The sequence below is a fragment of the Mauremys reevesii genome, linkage group 8, assembly GCF_016161935.1.
Source record: "Mauremys reevesii isolate NIE-2019 linkage group 8, ASM1616193v1, whole genome shotgun sequence".
NCBI lineage: Eukaryota > Metazoa > Chordata > Testudines > Geoemydidae > Mauremys > Mauremys reevesii.
The window spans coordinates 16073662-16088050 of record NC_052630.1 but is presented as its reverse complement, the minus strand read 5'-3'; the positions used below and the strand labels follow the sequence as shown (position 1 = coordinate 16088050).

Genomic DNA, 14389 nt, shown 5'->3' with positions numbered 1-14389 from the left:
TACAGATGCAGGCTGGTACATTTTATATTTTTATATATTTTGTGCTTATTATCTAATCAATTTCTGTGTTTTAAAGGCTCATCAATAGTATGGTGCTTGAAAGAGAGAAATTGTCTGATAATGCTATTCCAACAATAAGGGGTTTAAATATGTGTAAAGCATGCAGAATGTTTTGAAAAACGGTTCTTTATATCTCAGCTACTCAAATGTTGCCCCACCCCGTCTCAATAATATCTGAGCTTCTTTAGCGTATTTATTCACACAACACCCTGTGAGTATTATTTACATTTTACAGATGGGTACTGAGACACAGAGAGATTGAGGCAGATTTTTAAAAATATCTAGCCACTTACTGGGATTTTCAAAAGCATCTAGATTCCTAGCACCTGTTGAAATAAAAAATTCTTTTACCCCCCCCCCCCAAAAAAAAAAAAACCCAACACTGGGAAGACTGTACAAAATCAAATATTAAATTTTTTTCCCATGTGGAAACCATATTCTGTGGTAGATTAATATTTTAATGCTTAACAAATGCATCACATTACATCCTGAAATGTAAAATAGAACACATCCGAAGTGTGTGTGTGTATTGGCTTACAAATGCACCATCATGGCATGTGCTTATATGACCCATGTTAAAAGCTGGGGTGGAGCTTGGCAGCCCACCATATCCTAAGCTCCAGGACATGCTTTAGTGTATTGGGACTGTAAAACTGTGAAATTTTATAGTGCTGTGTCACTACTGCCAAAAATTGCCATGCAATACGCACTTTATATCAGAGCCCACGTCAGCATATTTTAACTATTGTCTTCAAGACAAGGCCTCCCAATTGTATGTGAATCGTACTAAGCAACAACAAATCACATGCATTTGCAGCCATGAAGCAGTATAGGGCATGTAACGATTGCATGGCCTATAAAAAGGTTTCTATAAATCGTGTTTTGAAACTCCTATTTTCATTTGCCTGCTCACCACTTCAGCAGCATTCTTAACTTTGAGGTCTGCTCCTCTGTTTCATTTTCTCCACAGTGTTATATACCCTATAAAGCATTATTTAAGTGGAAAGAAAATAAAACTAAGTATTTTTGCTTTTTGAAAAATGTTTTTAAAAGGCAAGTTTTCTTATTCCCAGAACAATTTCTTTTAAAAATATTTGTTAGTACGTCAGACTCTTGAATCAGTATAGCCTGTTGTTCGGTGTCAGCACCTTGTTTACTGATTTTATTCTTTCTTAGATTTAATAGAGCTGAATGACTCATATTGAATGTTGAAAATCACATGCCTTTAACTCCCTCTTGTGTCCCACGCAAACCTCATATGCCGTTTAACTGTAAATTACATAGATTTTTAACTAGCATTGTATATTCTGTGTAAAGTTTACTCCAAAATCCTATATATTTTTATTAAGATTAGTTCAAAGAAGGCAGTCTTTAAAACAGAACATTATAATCTAAGTAACAACATAATCTGTCTAATAAAAACATACATACTTTTTCTGTACATGGGAGATATGGCATCCAGGTGCAGTATAGCTGTTTGTTTTTGGTTTTGGTGTTTTTTTTTTTTTTTTTTTACTGGCATTGTAAAATAAAGTAGGCATATAAGATAGCGCGTTTTGAGTAAGAGTTTACACAGTGAGATCTGGGATTTCCTAGTGGCAGTGTATGTCTGATATTAGCACTAACTCAGCAGTTAGTATCCAGTTCTTGCTTTTGGAGACTGGACCATTATTTTATGTTTGAAACAACACATAGTGTGTCTCTTTACTATACCAGTGGCATGAGATTGGCAGATGACTAAACACTGAGGTACTTGATTGTTAAATAACTCCCCAGTTTGTTTCCTTGCAATGTAGCTGATCAAGAGAATGAGACATAATTGATTCATAAGAAACAATAAAGCAGGGGTCAGCAACCTTTCAGAAGCGGTGTGCCGAGTCTTCATTTATTCACTCTAATTTAAGGTTTCGCGTGCCAGTAATACATTTTAACATTTTTAGAAGGTCTCTATGTCTATAATATATAACTAAACTATTGTTGTATGTAAAGTAAATAAGGTTTTTAAAATGTTTAAGAAGCTTCATTTAAAATTAAATTAAAATGCAGAGCCCCCTGGACCGGTGGCCAGGACCTAGGCAGTGTGAGTGCCATTGAAAATCAGCTCGCGTGCCGCCTTCAGCACCCGTGCCATATGTTGCCTACCCCTGCAATAAAGTGACCTAACTCATATCAGTTTTAAAATCACTATCAAAACAAGAACCCCACTAGAGGAATAATAAGTAATGCAGTCATCTAATTAATGCTCCACTTATAAGAACAGGCAATAATTACATACTGGAAAGGAAAACCACTGTTTAATTACACTATAATTGCAATGCAACTACTCTGTAGTTACCAGTCACCTGGATAAGCACTATCTGTATTACTGTATTGCTGTTCTGAAACGAAGGGTATATCTGTATATGCCCACTCAGACCTCTGCATTTACTGTGTGTCCTACGCAATAATAAATCCTTTGCACTTTGAATATTCGTTGCTTTTCACGCACTGTCCAAAGACTAGGCCACGTTAGGTACTGTCATTGACTATTATACCCATTTTATATGTGGATAAACCAATTCACAAACCCGTTAAATTACTTTCTTGCTGCGTGGCCATATGTAAGGAATAGCAGTGGAAAAGAACCCAGGACCCCTGCCTCTTGGTTGGTTCCCTGCTCCATCATTTGTACATAATCCTTTTGTCCCTTTCCTTCCTCCCTGTGCATCACTGTGGCAGCTGAGATCATCTGATGCTCTCCTGCCAGGAGATCTCAGAGTGGATTGTCTGGGACCTGCTCCCAGACTGTTTCCTAGCATTGAGAACCATCCACTGAATTAGCTTCCCCCTTGTTCTAATATAGCCTGTCTGTTGCTCTTCAGGACACAGTGCAAAGCTCATCTGTTTACTTAGCCTTGTCTGAAAGAAGGTAGGGTGTGTTTATACTCTGCTCTTTTTGTAGAGAGTGCATTTTATGTAGCTTTGGTAATATTAACATTTGTGTTTGGCTTTGTACAGGCACCCAGATATTTACTGATGGGTGTATTTATAATAGATAAAAATAAATAACAGACTGGCCTGTTTCATAATATTTATTTTAACCTTCTGCCCAGAAATGGAAATATTTTACAAGAGGAAAATTGCTGAGCTTTGTCACAAAATGTGTTACAATTACTCAGTTTAAAACACTTTGATGCCCGAAGGAGACATCAGAAAATTAGCAGACTTAGTGTAGATTTATGGCCAGATCCCAGAGAAAAGGTAGGTCTCTTAATGTTTATTCCCAGCCCCATATGACCTGATGCCTTGTAAGATTACTGTGTATTCTTTCAGCTGCTGTTTGATTGTTAAACTTTGGCATTAGGCTTTAGTTTCTAGGGATAGATATAGAAAAATGACACAAATAGTAGTCTTAATATAGTTCAAAAAATGGTACTGCAACATGCATTTGTAAATAGGGTTTTCCAGAATTTTATTCAGATTTGTTTATAATAGTCTTTAAATGGTCCATGTTTCTTGCTGTGCAGTCACTTTCTTAAACTGCCCATCTCAGTTCATATTCTTTCTGTATTTTTTATTGTGTCCTTGTGGAAGAAGCATATGCCTTCCTGTTTTCAATTTAGTTGTTTTTATTTAAATGATAATTCCTGGGCTGAACATTTTTGTGAGTGTATAATGCATATTTCTCTTGCATGGGGTAGTGGAAGGAGACCTGAAAAATGATCCCAGCTTTGAAAAAAAATTGGGAAAATTTCATACACAAATCCTAGTTTTACTTCTGGGGGAATTCTGCGCCAAAAATTAAAAATATTTTAAAGTTTGCAAAATTCTGCATATTTTATTTGTCAAAATAACACAATACAATCGCTCCAAGATACCTGTCAGCAAGTATTTCTGTTGCAATACAGATAACAAAAAACATTCTGGAAATGTTTTTTGACAAATGGATTCCTTACTAGGCATATTACTACAGAACTTCAAGTAATAATTCATTTAAACTATAATGCAGACACGTATTTCCTGCACCCCTCAGAAGCAGTGCAAAAGCTTGGTGGAGCTAGGGGTAACAGAGGGAGAGGAAAGTAATTGCTGGGAAGAAGCCTGGGAGTGAATCTGGAGAGTTGTTGAGTATGGGTGGGAGAAATATAGAACAGGTTTTTGGTTGGGGATTGTTATGGAGATGAGGAGCCTCCCCCATGCAGACCCTGGCTGACCCTTAGCCTCTCCCATTCGGCCAGGCACAAATGCTCCTGTCCCTATGTGGTCCTGCACCCCTACTCAGACAAGGATAGCTGCCCATGTCTCCATGGGTCCCTTCACCTCTGTCCTTTTATGGCCCTGCAACCCTATTCCCATTCAACCCTGGCTCGATTTTCTCACCTCACTAGCTTCTGTGCCCCCGCCCCAGTCTGTCCTCCCTACTAGCTCTTCTGAACCCCAGTCTATCCATCCCCCCATATCCCATGCCCCTCACCTGGCCCTCTCTGTGGCTGGCTGCTCTGGGCCGTCAGCCAGCTGCCCTCTCTTTTGATTTTCCCATCAGCTCCTGGTGGGCAAAAAGGGTAATTGCAGTGTGACACCTCTCGTGGCTTTCTTTTGCCTCCCTGTCAGAATCAGTTATTGTGCAGGGGGAGAATCTGTGGTGGGGGGGGACATTAATTCTATGCTTGCACATGGTGCAGAATTCCCTCAGGAATAAGGTTATGTTATATTGGGATTTGAAGCTCTTGGATTATAAATTGAAAAGTAATAGAGTAAGATCTGTGTTAAGGAAGACTACATTTAATCTTTAAAAAAAAAAACCCTGCTAACACCTCATTGAAAAATTAGAAAATCAGCCTATTTGAAACAATTCACCTTTTGTACTATCATTTTTTTGTTTATCTTCTCCTACCCTTTTTTTTCCACCAACAATTTGCGTGAATGCAGCCTCTATGCCTCTCCCTCCTGCCCACTTTCAGAGTTGATGTGGTCCTGTTTCTTGTTCCCCTCCTGAAGTTGTAATCCTGTTAGAGCCATATTCACAGCAATGAATTGTAATTGCCAGGTGGGAAACTAAACAACAGGATTGTTAAGAAGGAGATTTCCCTCCTGATGCAGATTTCATTAGACATAACGAATGAGTGAGAAGATACTGTAAATGCATAAACATATTATTTCAGCCAAACTGATTCCAGCATGGTGCTTTTCATCTTCACTTTCTAAACCATGTTTAGAAACCTGATTATAACTGTATGTATTAAAATTTATCTGCTAGATTTGGCACCTCTTTGAGAACATCACAGGATGCAAGACTAGTAATAAAGTAGCTTTGAAGGCTAAGCTATAACTGGGGAGGTTGTTCTAAAAAGACTTAATGGTGTCATTAGTGAGGAACAGATTGGTAGTTTGGCCTGGGAGCCTAAAGGAGCAAGGTGCCCAATTAAATTCAGTAGGATATGGACACCTCACTCCCTTGGACCCATTTGAAAATCCCAGCTTAGTATGTCATTTCATTTCACTGTAGCCAATGGATCACACTGTTAAATGTGTAGGATGCTGGTCTTGGGAAGAGAAACCTGTCGCAAAGCTACTGAATCTAAAAATCTGTTTACCTCAAGATGGTGGTGAAATCTCAAAAGTTGTCTTTTGGCGACCGGTAGGACTGCTAGGTTACCGAATGCATGGCCTGGCTTAAATAAGCTTCTATTGTGAAACTGGGTTTGTCTGTCGGCATACAAAGTGGGATTTTAATACTTTATTCCCCGTTCACTTTCAGACCACTCTCTAGATCCAGTTAGCAGAACAGTAGTCCCAAACGAATTCACCAGTTGTTGAAAGTGAAGATTCTCCGGTTGAAACTTCAGTGCATACAATAGGAATCTTTTTTTTTTCTTTTTTACCCCTAGGATGAAGATATGGAGAGCTAGACATTTTACTTAATTGATTTTTATTCTGTTATTTTTCAGGCAGAGAATGAATTTGCCGTGTATGTATGACCAATGCAAACATATGCTTATGGTTGCCAATGAGCTATCACGGCTTCAAGTATCATATGAAGAATATCTCTGCATGAAAACCTTGCTGCTTCTCTCTACAAGTAAGTGGCCAGTTACAAAATCTGTCTGAAGAATGAATCTTACAAATATCATGAGATTGTATGTGTGTATTAGGTTGATGGTATGGCAAGTATCTCGCACAAAGTTAAAGCTCAAAGTTTGAGCTTCTTACTGAGCGCTATGCAAAAATGTTACTCTTCCAGCATGACTGCATGGTGCTATTGAAGGAAACTGCTTCTGATTATTGTAACTGGATATATTATTAAATTGAACCTGTTCAATGGTAAGATATTGCAGCCTATATGTTCAAACTATTGTACGTCCAGCATGCAAGTTTGTTCCAAGATCACAAAGCAAGAATCTTCAGAGTGCAAAATTTCAAGCTATTCCATCAGTAGTTTCCCTCAGTGTCCTGGCATAGGACCCCACTGCAGCCTTTGCCTTCCAAGCCCAAAAACTGGGACAAAGGTTCTTTTGAAAGGAAGCATTCATAGTCTCTCAGCTCCACACTTCTACGTGTATTGTGGGGCCTTTGAAACTGAAGTTATGAGACAGCCACCTGGCAGCTCTCTTTAAACTCCTTGAATGTTTTGGATATACAAGATAAATCTTTGGGGATGTACACCAAGTCATTTCTTAATTCTCTAGACACCATCCTATAGACACACATGCTGCTATTCTATACAAAATAAAAAATCTGCTTCAAACCCCAGACCAAAGGTAAATTTTCAAAGGCATCCAAGTCTCATTGATTTTTCACTTTTCAAAATGAGTCTTAGGGTAACATTGTCAAAAGAACTTTCACTTGAGAATTTTTGGCCTCCGAGAAAACTTTTTCAAGTCAGAATCATCATTCAAGACTGGGAGAAGGCAACAGTACTATCTCTTATCCCATGTACAATAACCCACAAAGCAACATTGGTTCAGACTGAGACAAAGATCTCACTTGGTGCAGGTGAATATGTGCTAGAGAGTAATTTGGTCTCATGGTTTTTGTTTTACTTACATATGACATTGATGGTAAGTTATCCACATTTCATAAACTTTACAACTTTGACTGCAGATTTGTATGCTTGTGTGTAAGGGACAGAGGTGATGCCTTCATATGTGGCTGTGCAGCACCTTGTAGAATGGGGCTCATATCTTATTGGGGTTCATGGATGCTGCTATAATGTTTTAAATAGTAGTACATATAACTGCGTGTTCCCTCTGTATAATAAAACACCAAAAACTGTTAAAAGAATTGTAAGGTTACAAAGCACTCAGAAGCTAGGAGATGACAGTGTTAAAGTGCACTGTGCAACCATAATTTGGCTCCCTTGTGCTTCTGCATTACGATAGTCTTTCATTTTCCTTCAGGACTCTTACCTCGTTCAGTGCACAGAATGGTACAGCACTCACGTAATGTGCCACTATTTCAGTGTTTTGTTGTTGTCTTTGTTCTGTGTGTGGCTCTATGCCTTATTTGCTCCACACTATTCAAACCCTGCTCTGAAGACAGAATTATTAACTTCTTCATGGGCTTTTCTCTGGCACTCATGACTACAGTATCTGAGTGTTTCACAAAGAATTTATTTTCGCAGAACACCTGGGAGATGAGGGACATATTAGCCCCAATTTACAGATGTGGTACAGAGAGGATTAAGGTCAAAAGTATCCACTTTGAGACACCCATAACTGATTTTGAGAGTTTGTAACATAGCACTTTGTATGTTCAAGACACAGCTCCCATTGACTTCCATTGCAAATGATAAGCCCTTCTGTAAATCAGACCACAGAGTTTCAAGTCAGGTACCAGAAATGATCACCAGTTAGTGACCACCTGTGAAGAGATTGGTTTAAGTGACATGCCTAGCATCACATTGGGATTCTATGACAGAAGGAGGGATAGAATCCAATTCCCCAGGGCAGCATTCGGCTATCTTTACTGTGAGACCATCCTTTCTCTTCCTGCAGTTCCTGTCTCATTCATTTTACATCTTCCAACTTCTGCAAACACATGAGGCAGGGGCCTTACAGTCAACAATTTTCTTCACTACACAGCCCTGATTCGTCCATGGAGTGAGTCCAGACTGCACTGAATGAGAGAATGTTTATGTGGAAAAAATAGTATGTGTTCATATAATTAAAGACTGTATCATGATGAGTTTCCGCAAGCAGGCAAAATTAAGCTTCCAGAGACAACCTTACCTCTAGCATTTCCTACCTTTTGAGTGCTTGATTTTGTAGTCTTAATAAATCTCTTTTACCAGTGGAGGGGGGAGGGTGTAAAATGTCTTAGGTTTTTAAAAAATAAACTGGAAAAACCATATTCCATCATATGGCATCATATTGACATACATGGGTCATAAGCAAGTTGGGACATTTAGATTCGCCATGCAGATATCTGCCACATGAACTTATGGAGTAACTCACAGCAGTAGTAGGTTGTCATCTTCTGTGTGGACCATCACTAGAAGGGGATGAGATATTTTGTAAGAGTGTTTCAAAGATGTCTGCCCTGCTTATCCCAGGCTCTGCCCAGCCAGTCTCAGTTCTCCTGTCACAAACACACTGCCTCCCCGTCTGATCTGTGTCCTCTCCTACCCCCACTGCCTTTCCAACACCCCACTGGATACCAGTCCCAAACTCCCCATACTGGCTCCTGTACCCCCCCCTTCACATCTACCATTCCTTCCCCAGTCTCTTCTGCCCCTTCTTCCCTCCCTCCTATTTCCAGTCTCATTGCCCTGTCAGCCCCAGTCTTCCCTCCACCAGCTCCTTAATTCAATCCCAGGCTCTTTCTCCCTAATCTACTCTCCACCTCCCATCCAGTTCTTATCTCCTCTGTGTTCTAATCGAGCAGCTGCCTCATCCAGGCTTTCTGAGCCCACCAGGGGAAGAAGCTTTCAGAGTACAGAAGAGAGGCTCCCTACCCTCAGTTTAGGTGCCCAGATCTGTACCTCAAATGGCCCAGAGATGTCGGGAAGTGCAATTGCAGGACAAGTCCTGCTTAGGCCCAGATACATATTAAAATACAAGTCCCAGATTGTATTCCCCTTTGGAATACATGGAATTAATGTGAAAAGAGCACTTTTTAAACCACATGTATAGTAGAACCAGCTGAGATCGGTAACATCTCAAAGGTTAATTTCAATGTTTCAGTTCCCAAAGAAGGCCTGAAGAGTCAGGCTCTGTTTGATGAGATTCGTATGACGTACATCAAAGAGCTGGGGAAAGCCATAGTGAAGAGAGAGGGGAACTCAAGCCAGAACTGGCAGAGATTTTATCAACTGACTAAACTTTTGGACTCCATGCATGATGTAAGTTTTTAAAATGTGCACTGTACATGTTCTGTATAGAGAAGTTTGTGGAAAGGTACTGTGCCCTTAGAACCTGAACTTATCAGACCAGATAGAATGGTTAAGAGAAAATACTTTGTTCTCTGAAGTTTTTGTAATGAATACATGTTAAAGGGACACTGTCAGCTTAAAAGAAAAAATCAGAAGTGTATTTTTTTGTCTTTTTATATGCAACACCTAAGAAGATTAATAGAAAATTATTAGAGAATTTTGCTGTTGTTTTTTAGTTTATTTACTTGGTGCAGAATTTTGACAGTCAGTCTCAGGGACAAGTGTAGTATAGTACTTGAAACACCTTTTAACTCGTATTTTGAAACTGACTAGATTTGAAGTTGATTGTCTCTCTTTTAAAATAGAGTAACACAAAAATCTTTTAAAATCTATTAATAGTGTTTTTATCCTATCATTTTATGTATGTCATTACAGAATGACACACTAGTCAATATAACATTACAGCCTTTAAATAAGCCTTTTAGCTAAGTTTTCAAGTATTTTGTGTTTATCCCCATTTTAGAGTGGTATATACTAGACCTCTATTATAGCAAAATATTAATAACAATGAAGAAATACAGTACCAAAGCAGTGTTTTTTCTCTGTGCATTAGCATGAGACTAAATCTTCTCTTTATCAATTGTAGGTGGTTGAAAATCTTCTAAGCTTTTGCTTCCAAACGTTTTTGGATAAATCCATGAGTATTGAGTTCCCAGAGATGTTGGCAGAAATCATCAGCAATCAGATACCAAAATATTCAAATGGAAATATCAAGAAACTCTTATTTCATCAGAAGTGACAGCCTTAATACAAAAAGATTGCCTTAAGAAAAAGTCAAACTATAGCTTTTTTTGTACAAATTATCAGACTTGTTAATTTTGTCTTGCAACGGTGTTTCTTTTGTAATTATGCACTACATGTGGTTTACAGAGGGCCAAGACTTAAGCTACAGAAGCAGCAGATTGCTCACATTGGATGATTAGAATGGGTGGGGAGAGGAAAGGAAAGGTAAATAACCCTTATGTGCTAGGAACTGGAGTTCTCCCCCTAGTGCAACATCCACGGCTGCTCCAAAACTACTGGTGTCAAGATCTGAGGCTGACTTACGAGCATTCTGCTAGTAATTTCTGCAGTTGGCTGGATAACGTTTTCTGGGTTTTTTTTCCAGTAAAATGATTTGGTTTTTTTGTATAGTTAAGGTAGCATTTTGATTTATGCATGTAACCTGAAGAAAGTTTACAAGTGTATATCAGAAAAGGGAAGTTGTGCCTTTTATAGCTATTACTGTCTGGTTTTAGCAATTTCCTTTAACTTTATATACCGTGAACTAGGCTTGCTCATTTTTTTCTTACATAATTTTTTGTAATACTTCAAGATGCCTATTGTACAACTATTTTTTAAGGTGGGACAGCTTGTAGCTTTCCTAAATGACCTCTAGCCATTAATCCTTGAGCATATTCATGTGAAAATGGGTTGGCTTTTCTAACCTGGTTGCTTTAATTGTCAAGATGACCATAACAATTTGGCTTGGCTTTTTTTGTTTTTTGGGGTTTTTTTTAGGGTGGAGGGGAAAGTATGCTCAAATCTAGTCCAAGTAGACATGAATGAAACACACACTTTTGGTATATGTGAAAATGTGTTGGATATACAGATCATAGAAAATTAGCCCAGTCCTAATTGGATGTAAATGAGCAGGTTATTTTATACAAAAAACAAAGTTGATTTTTGCATATAGTACAACAGCCATATGTGCAGTAGTCTTGGGCTGCATCAATGTCAAGATCAGTCCTGACTGCCCATCAGGAAACTTTCATAAAAATATGTATAGCTTGTTGTGTGTGGAGAAATTCACATTTTTCATACACATAAATGTCTCATCATACAAGTTGATATGGAAAAAATTATTGGCTTATGAGACAGACTTGTAATTATGCCTAGATTTTTTTAAATATTGTATTGGTTCTTGAAGGGTTTCTTCAGTTAGACTTTTACCTTTAAGCAGACAGTGAAACAGACCAACCGTACTGACACATTGTAACTTTCTGGGTATACAAACCTCAGACCTGAGAGTGGTTAGTCACCCATTTTCACACTTTCATCTGTCACTGATTGGTTCATCTTCTTTTCCTGGAGAGCAGGAAGGTTCCGCTACTGATTTTGTAGTTTAGAATTGTACGTCAGACTTCTGTCTTTGTAAGGCTGCATCCCGTCATGTCAAATTACTAGTGTGCCATAAAATTACCATATGTATTGTGAACTACTTCTTGTCACCATTGATAATGATGTTTTAAATAGTTTAGAAGCTGTAGTAGCCCTTAACAACTTTCTGTATAAGCATAATTTAAATACTCACTAAGCCACCCTGAAATTAGATTTTTATTCAAAGTGACCCAATTATTTGTGTAATAGAAAAGGGGGGGGGGATCTAATTGATAAAATATGAAATCTCTAATATATTTTTATATTTAGTTATAGTTTCAAATATATGTAATTGGTATATTCACTAATCTAAGCAAAGAAGGGAAGGGATACTGCAGCTTTAAAAGCAATTTATTGAATGATTGTTAAATAGCTTGTATAGTGTATAATAAGTGATTTTTAGATGACAGATTGTTTTATCATGACACATGATTATAGTTTTTGTAGGGGTCACAAATATGCTGAATGGTAACCCATACAAATTGTGTTTTTTCTGGAAGTATTAATACTGTTAGCATAGGTGTTAGGTATCCAAAGAGGTACTTTTTTTTTTTTTTTTTAAAGGAAGAAACCCATGCTGAGTGGGTTGTTCCTAGGGCTGAAATTTACATTCATTAGATCACTGTATGGAACCACATCTTGGAACTTGGAACCCATGGTTGGTTACCCTTCACATTCCAATAGTAAATCTTCAGACTTGGTAGGTTTACTTGACCTCTACTGCAAAAAATGTAAACTGAAAAGATGTATGAACTTATGGGGTTAATTTCATATACAGCCTCACGTGGCATAGCAAAAACAGTTTGAAAAATTTGGCAATAATATGCATACAGGTACCAGCAATATGTAAATATAGAGCATAGGGTGTTCACAATACACTAATACATTTCTATTGTTCAGCAAAAGTTTGTTTCCAAGTGAAATAGGAAACTGCATTTTTGTTGTTTCTTGCATCTTTTTTTGAATGTTATACCTATTAAAAAGATGTATTCAGTACTTGTGAGTAAAATACCACATTTAATTTTAAAAAATCATTCTGTTCTCTCTGAATGATCTCTAAAGAATATGTACATTTTGTAACAGTTAAGCTAAACCTCAAAAAGTATTTTAACTATCATTGGCAACCCAACTGGATGAAAATATTTATGCTGTTTGAGGCACAGTTAGGAGATTCACAGTGTTTGCTTTAAAAAAGGCTCTTTAATTAAAAGGATGAGCTTCAAAACTGTTCTTATTTCAGAGAATGATCTAAAACTTAATCTGAGACACTCCAGTGCATTAATCTCTCATTTTAGTCCCCGATACCTCAATTCGAGCTCTCAAGAAATTTCATAGTGTGTGTGGACAAAGGTATGTGCTGTTATTTGTTTGCCAATAGAAAAGTAACTGAAATGTACATGAACAAAATAGTATTACCCTGTGAGAATAAGTACTTCAGAGGAAAGAGGCTCTAACCCCTTTGATCTGTGTGCCCATATATTCATTCTTGAGTTATGGATTCAAAGAAAAGAGGAAACTGTGATGTCGGAAGAGAGAATTCATTCTGTATGTGCTGTTAAAGTCTTAAACCCACACCATTTTAAATATGTAATCATTTAGCAATCAGTGAAATGTTATACGTTCCCTGCACGATTAGTCTTTTAGCACTGGGAAAAACCTACACTTTAGATAAAGCAGAGAGAATCCTGATTTCTGTCTCTTCAGTGCCTTATCACATAATGCATACATCTGACAAAGGGACATTTGGACGGCCCTAGAGATACATGCTGTATGTTATAATTGCACATAGAAACTGAAAGGAATGGCCTTACGTAGAAAAAGCCAGGGCATGGGATGGAGAGAGGAGGAACTTTAATCTTGTACAGTGTTTTTGTAAAACAAAATTCTACTTAGAATCTACTTTGCAACTGGTAAGAGAGGAAGAATGTATGGGATTAAGTGCCAACATAGCTTAAATAATAGCCTCTCTAGTCTCACAAAAATTAAGTGTTGAGAATGGGCAAGAAGGAGGAGAAAGTGCCTGGAGCAGTGAGGAGCAGTAGCCCAAATCCTGTTTCTCTTAGCCACACTTCAGTGAAACTGTTTGTGAGAGTTAGGACTGCAGGAGCCAACCCAATGAGAGAATGTTAAAAGGATTGTATTATATACTAGTTGAGTGATTAAAAGCTCCGCCATTTGTCAAGTCCAAAGCCAGTTATTGATGCATCATTGATGTCACATAGGAACCAATTTTTCAGGATAGGAATAGAGCCTCTTTACAACAGTTTAAAAAAAAATGCTTGGAGGGTTTTACTTCTGATAAAAGGCTGTATGTATGAAAATATACCCCAACCCTAAACTAATTTGCTTAACAGCATAGATTCAACAGTGTGTCATTATTCTATTTTGTATATTAAACAAAAGATATATAATGGGGACAGAGCCTATATTATACTGGTGTATGACATATTAAAAAGCTTTTTTCATTATTTTTTATCACAGTAATTTTAAACAGTGTAAAAATTAAAACCAGTGACTCCTGTTTAAAAAGAAAAGTTGTAGTTTTTTATTCATGCTGAATAATTCTGTAGTAACAATTCTGTAGTTTTCACCTACTCAGTGAAATGTTGGACTGTAAAATCTTGTGTGGAACTGTTGAACATTTATTTTTCATTTAAATTTGCTGTTCTGGTAATACAAAACCACACATCTGTACAGAAGTTGCAGTAAATGTGAACCATTTACAGCAATGCCAAATAATGGACAGAAATCACATAATAAAATTCTGCTTTTTTCATTAAA

General features: G+C 37.6%; 1 protein-coding gene across 5 annotated transcripts in view; it reads left to right on the top strand.

Annotated features, from left to right (window-relative positions):
- The window catches only part of NR3C1 (nuclear receptor subfamily 3 group C member 1), a 148667-nt gene extending 134278 nt beyond the window's left edge, over positions 1 to 14389 (top strand). For all 5 annotated transcript variants that reach the window (XM_039484193.1, XM_039484191.1, XM_039484195.1 and 2 more), the window contains 3 exons: positions 5988 to 6118; positions 9222 to 9379; positions 10056 to 14389. In XM_039484193.1, coding sequence (XP_039340127.1) covers positions 5988 to 6118; positions 9222 to 9379; positions 10056 to 10208 — 442 coding nt within the window. In that variant the 3' untranslated portion in view covers positions 10209 to 14389. The remainder of the gene's footprint in view (positions 1 to 5987; positions 6119 to 9221; positions 9380 to 10055) is intronic.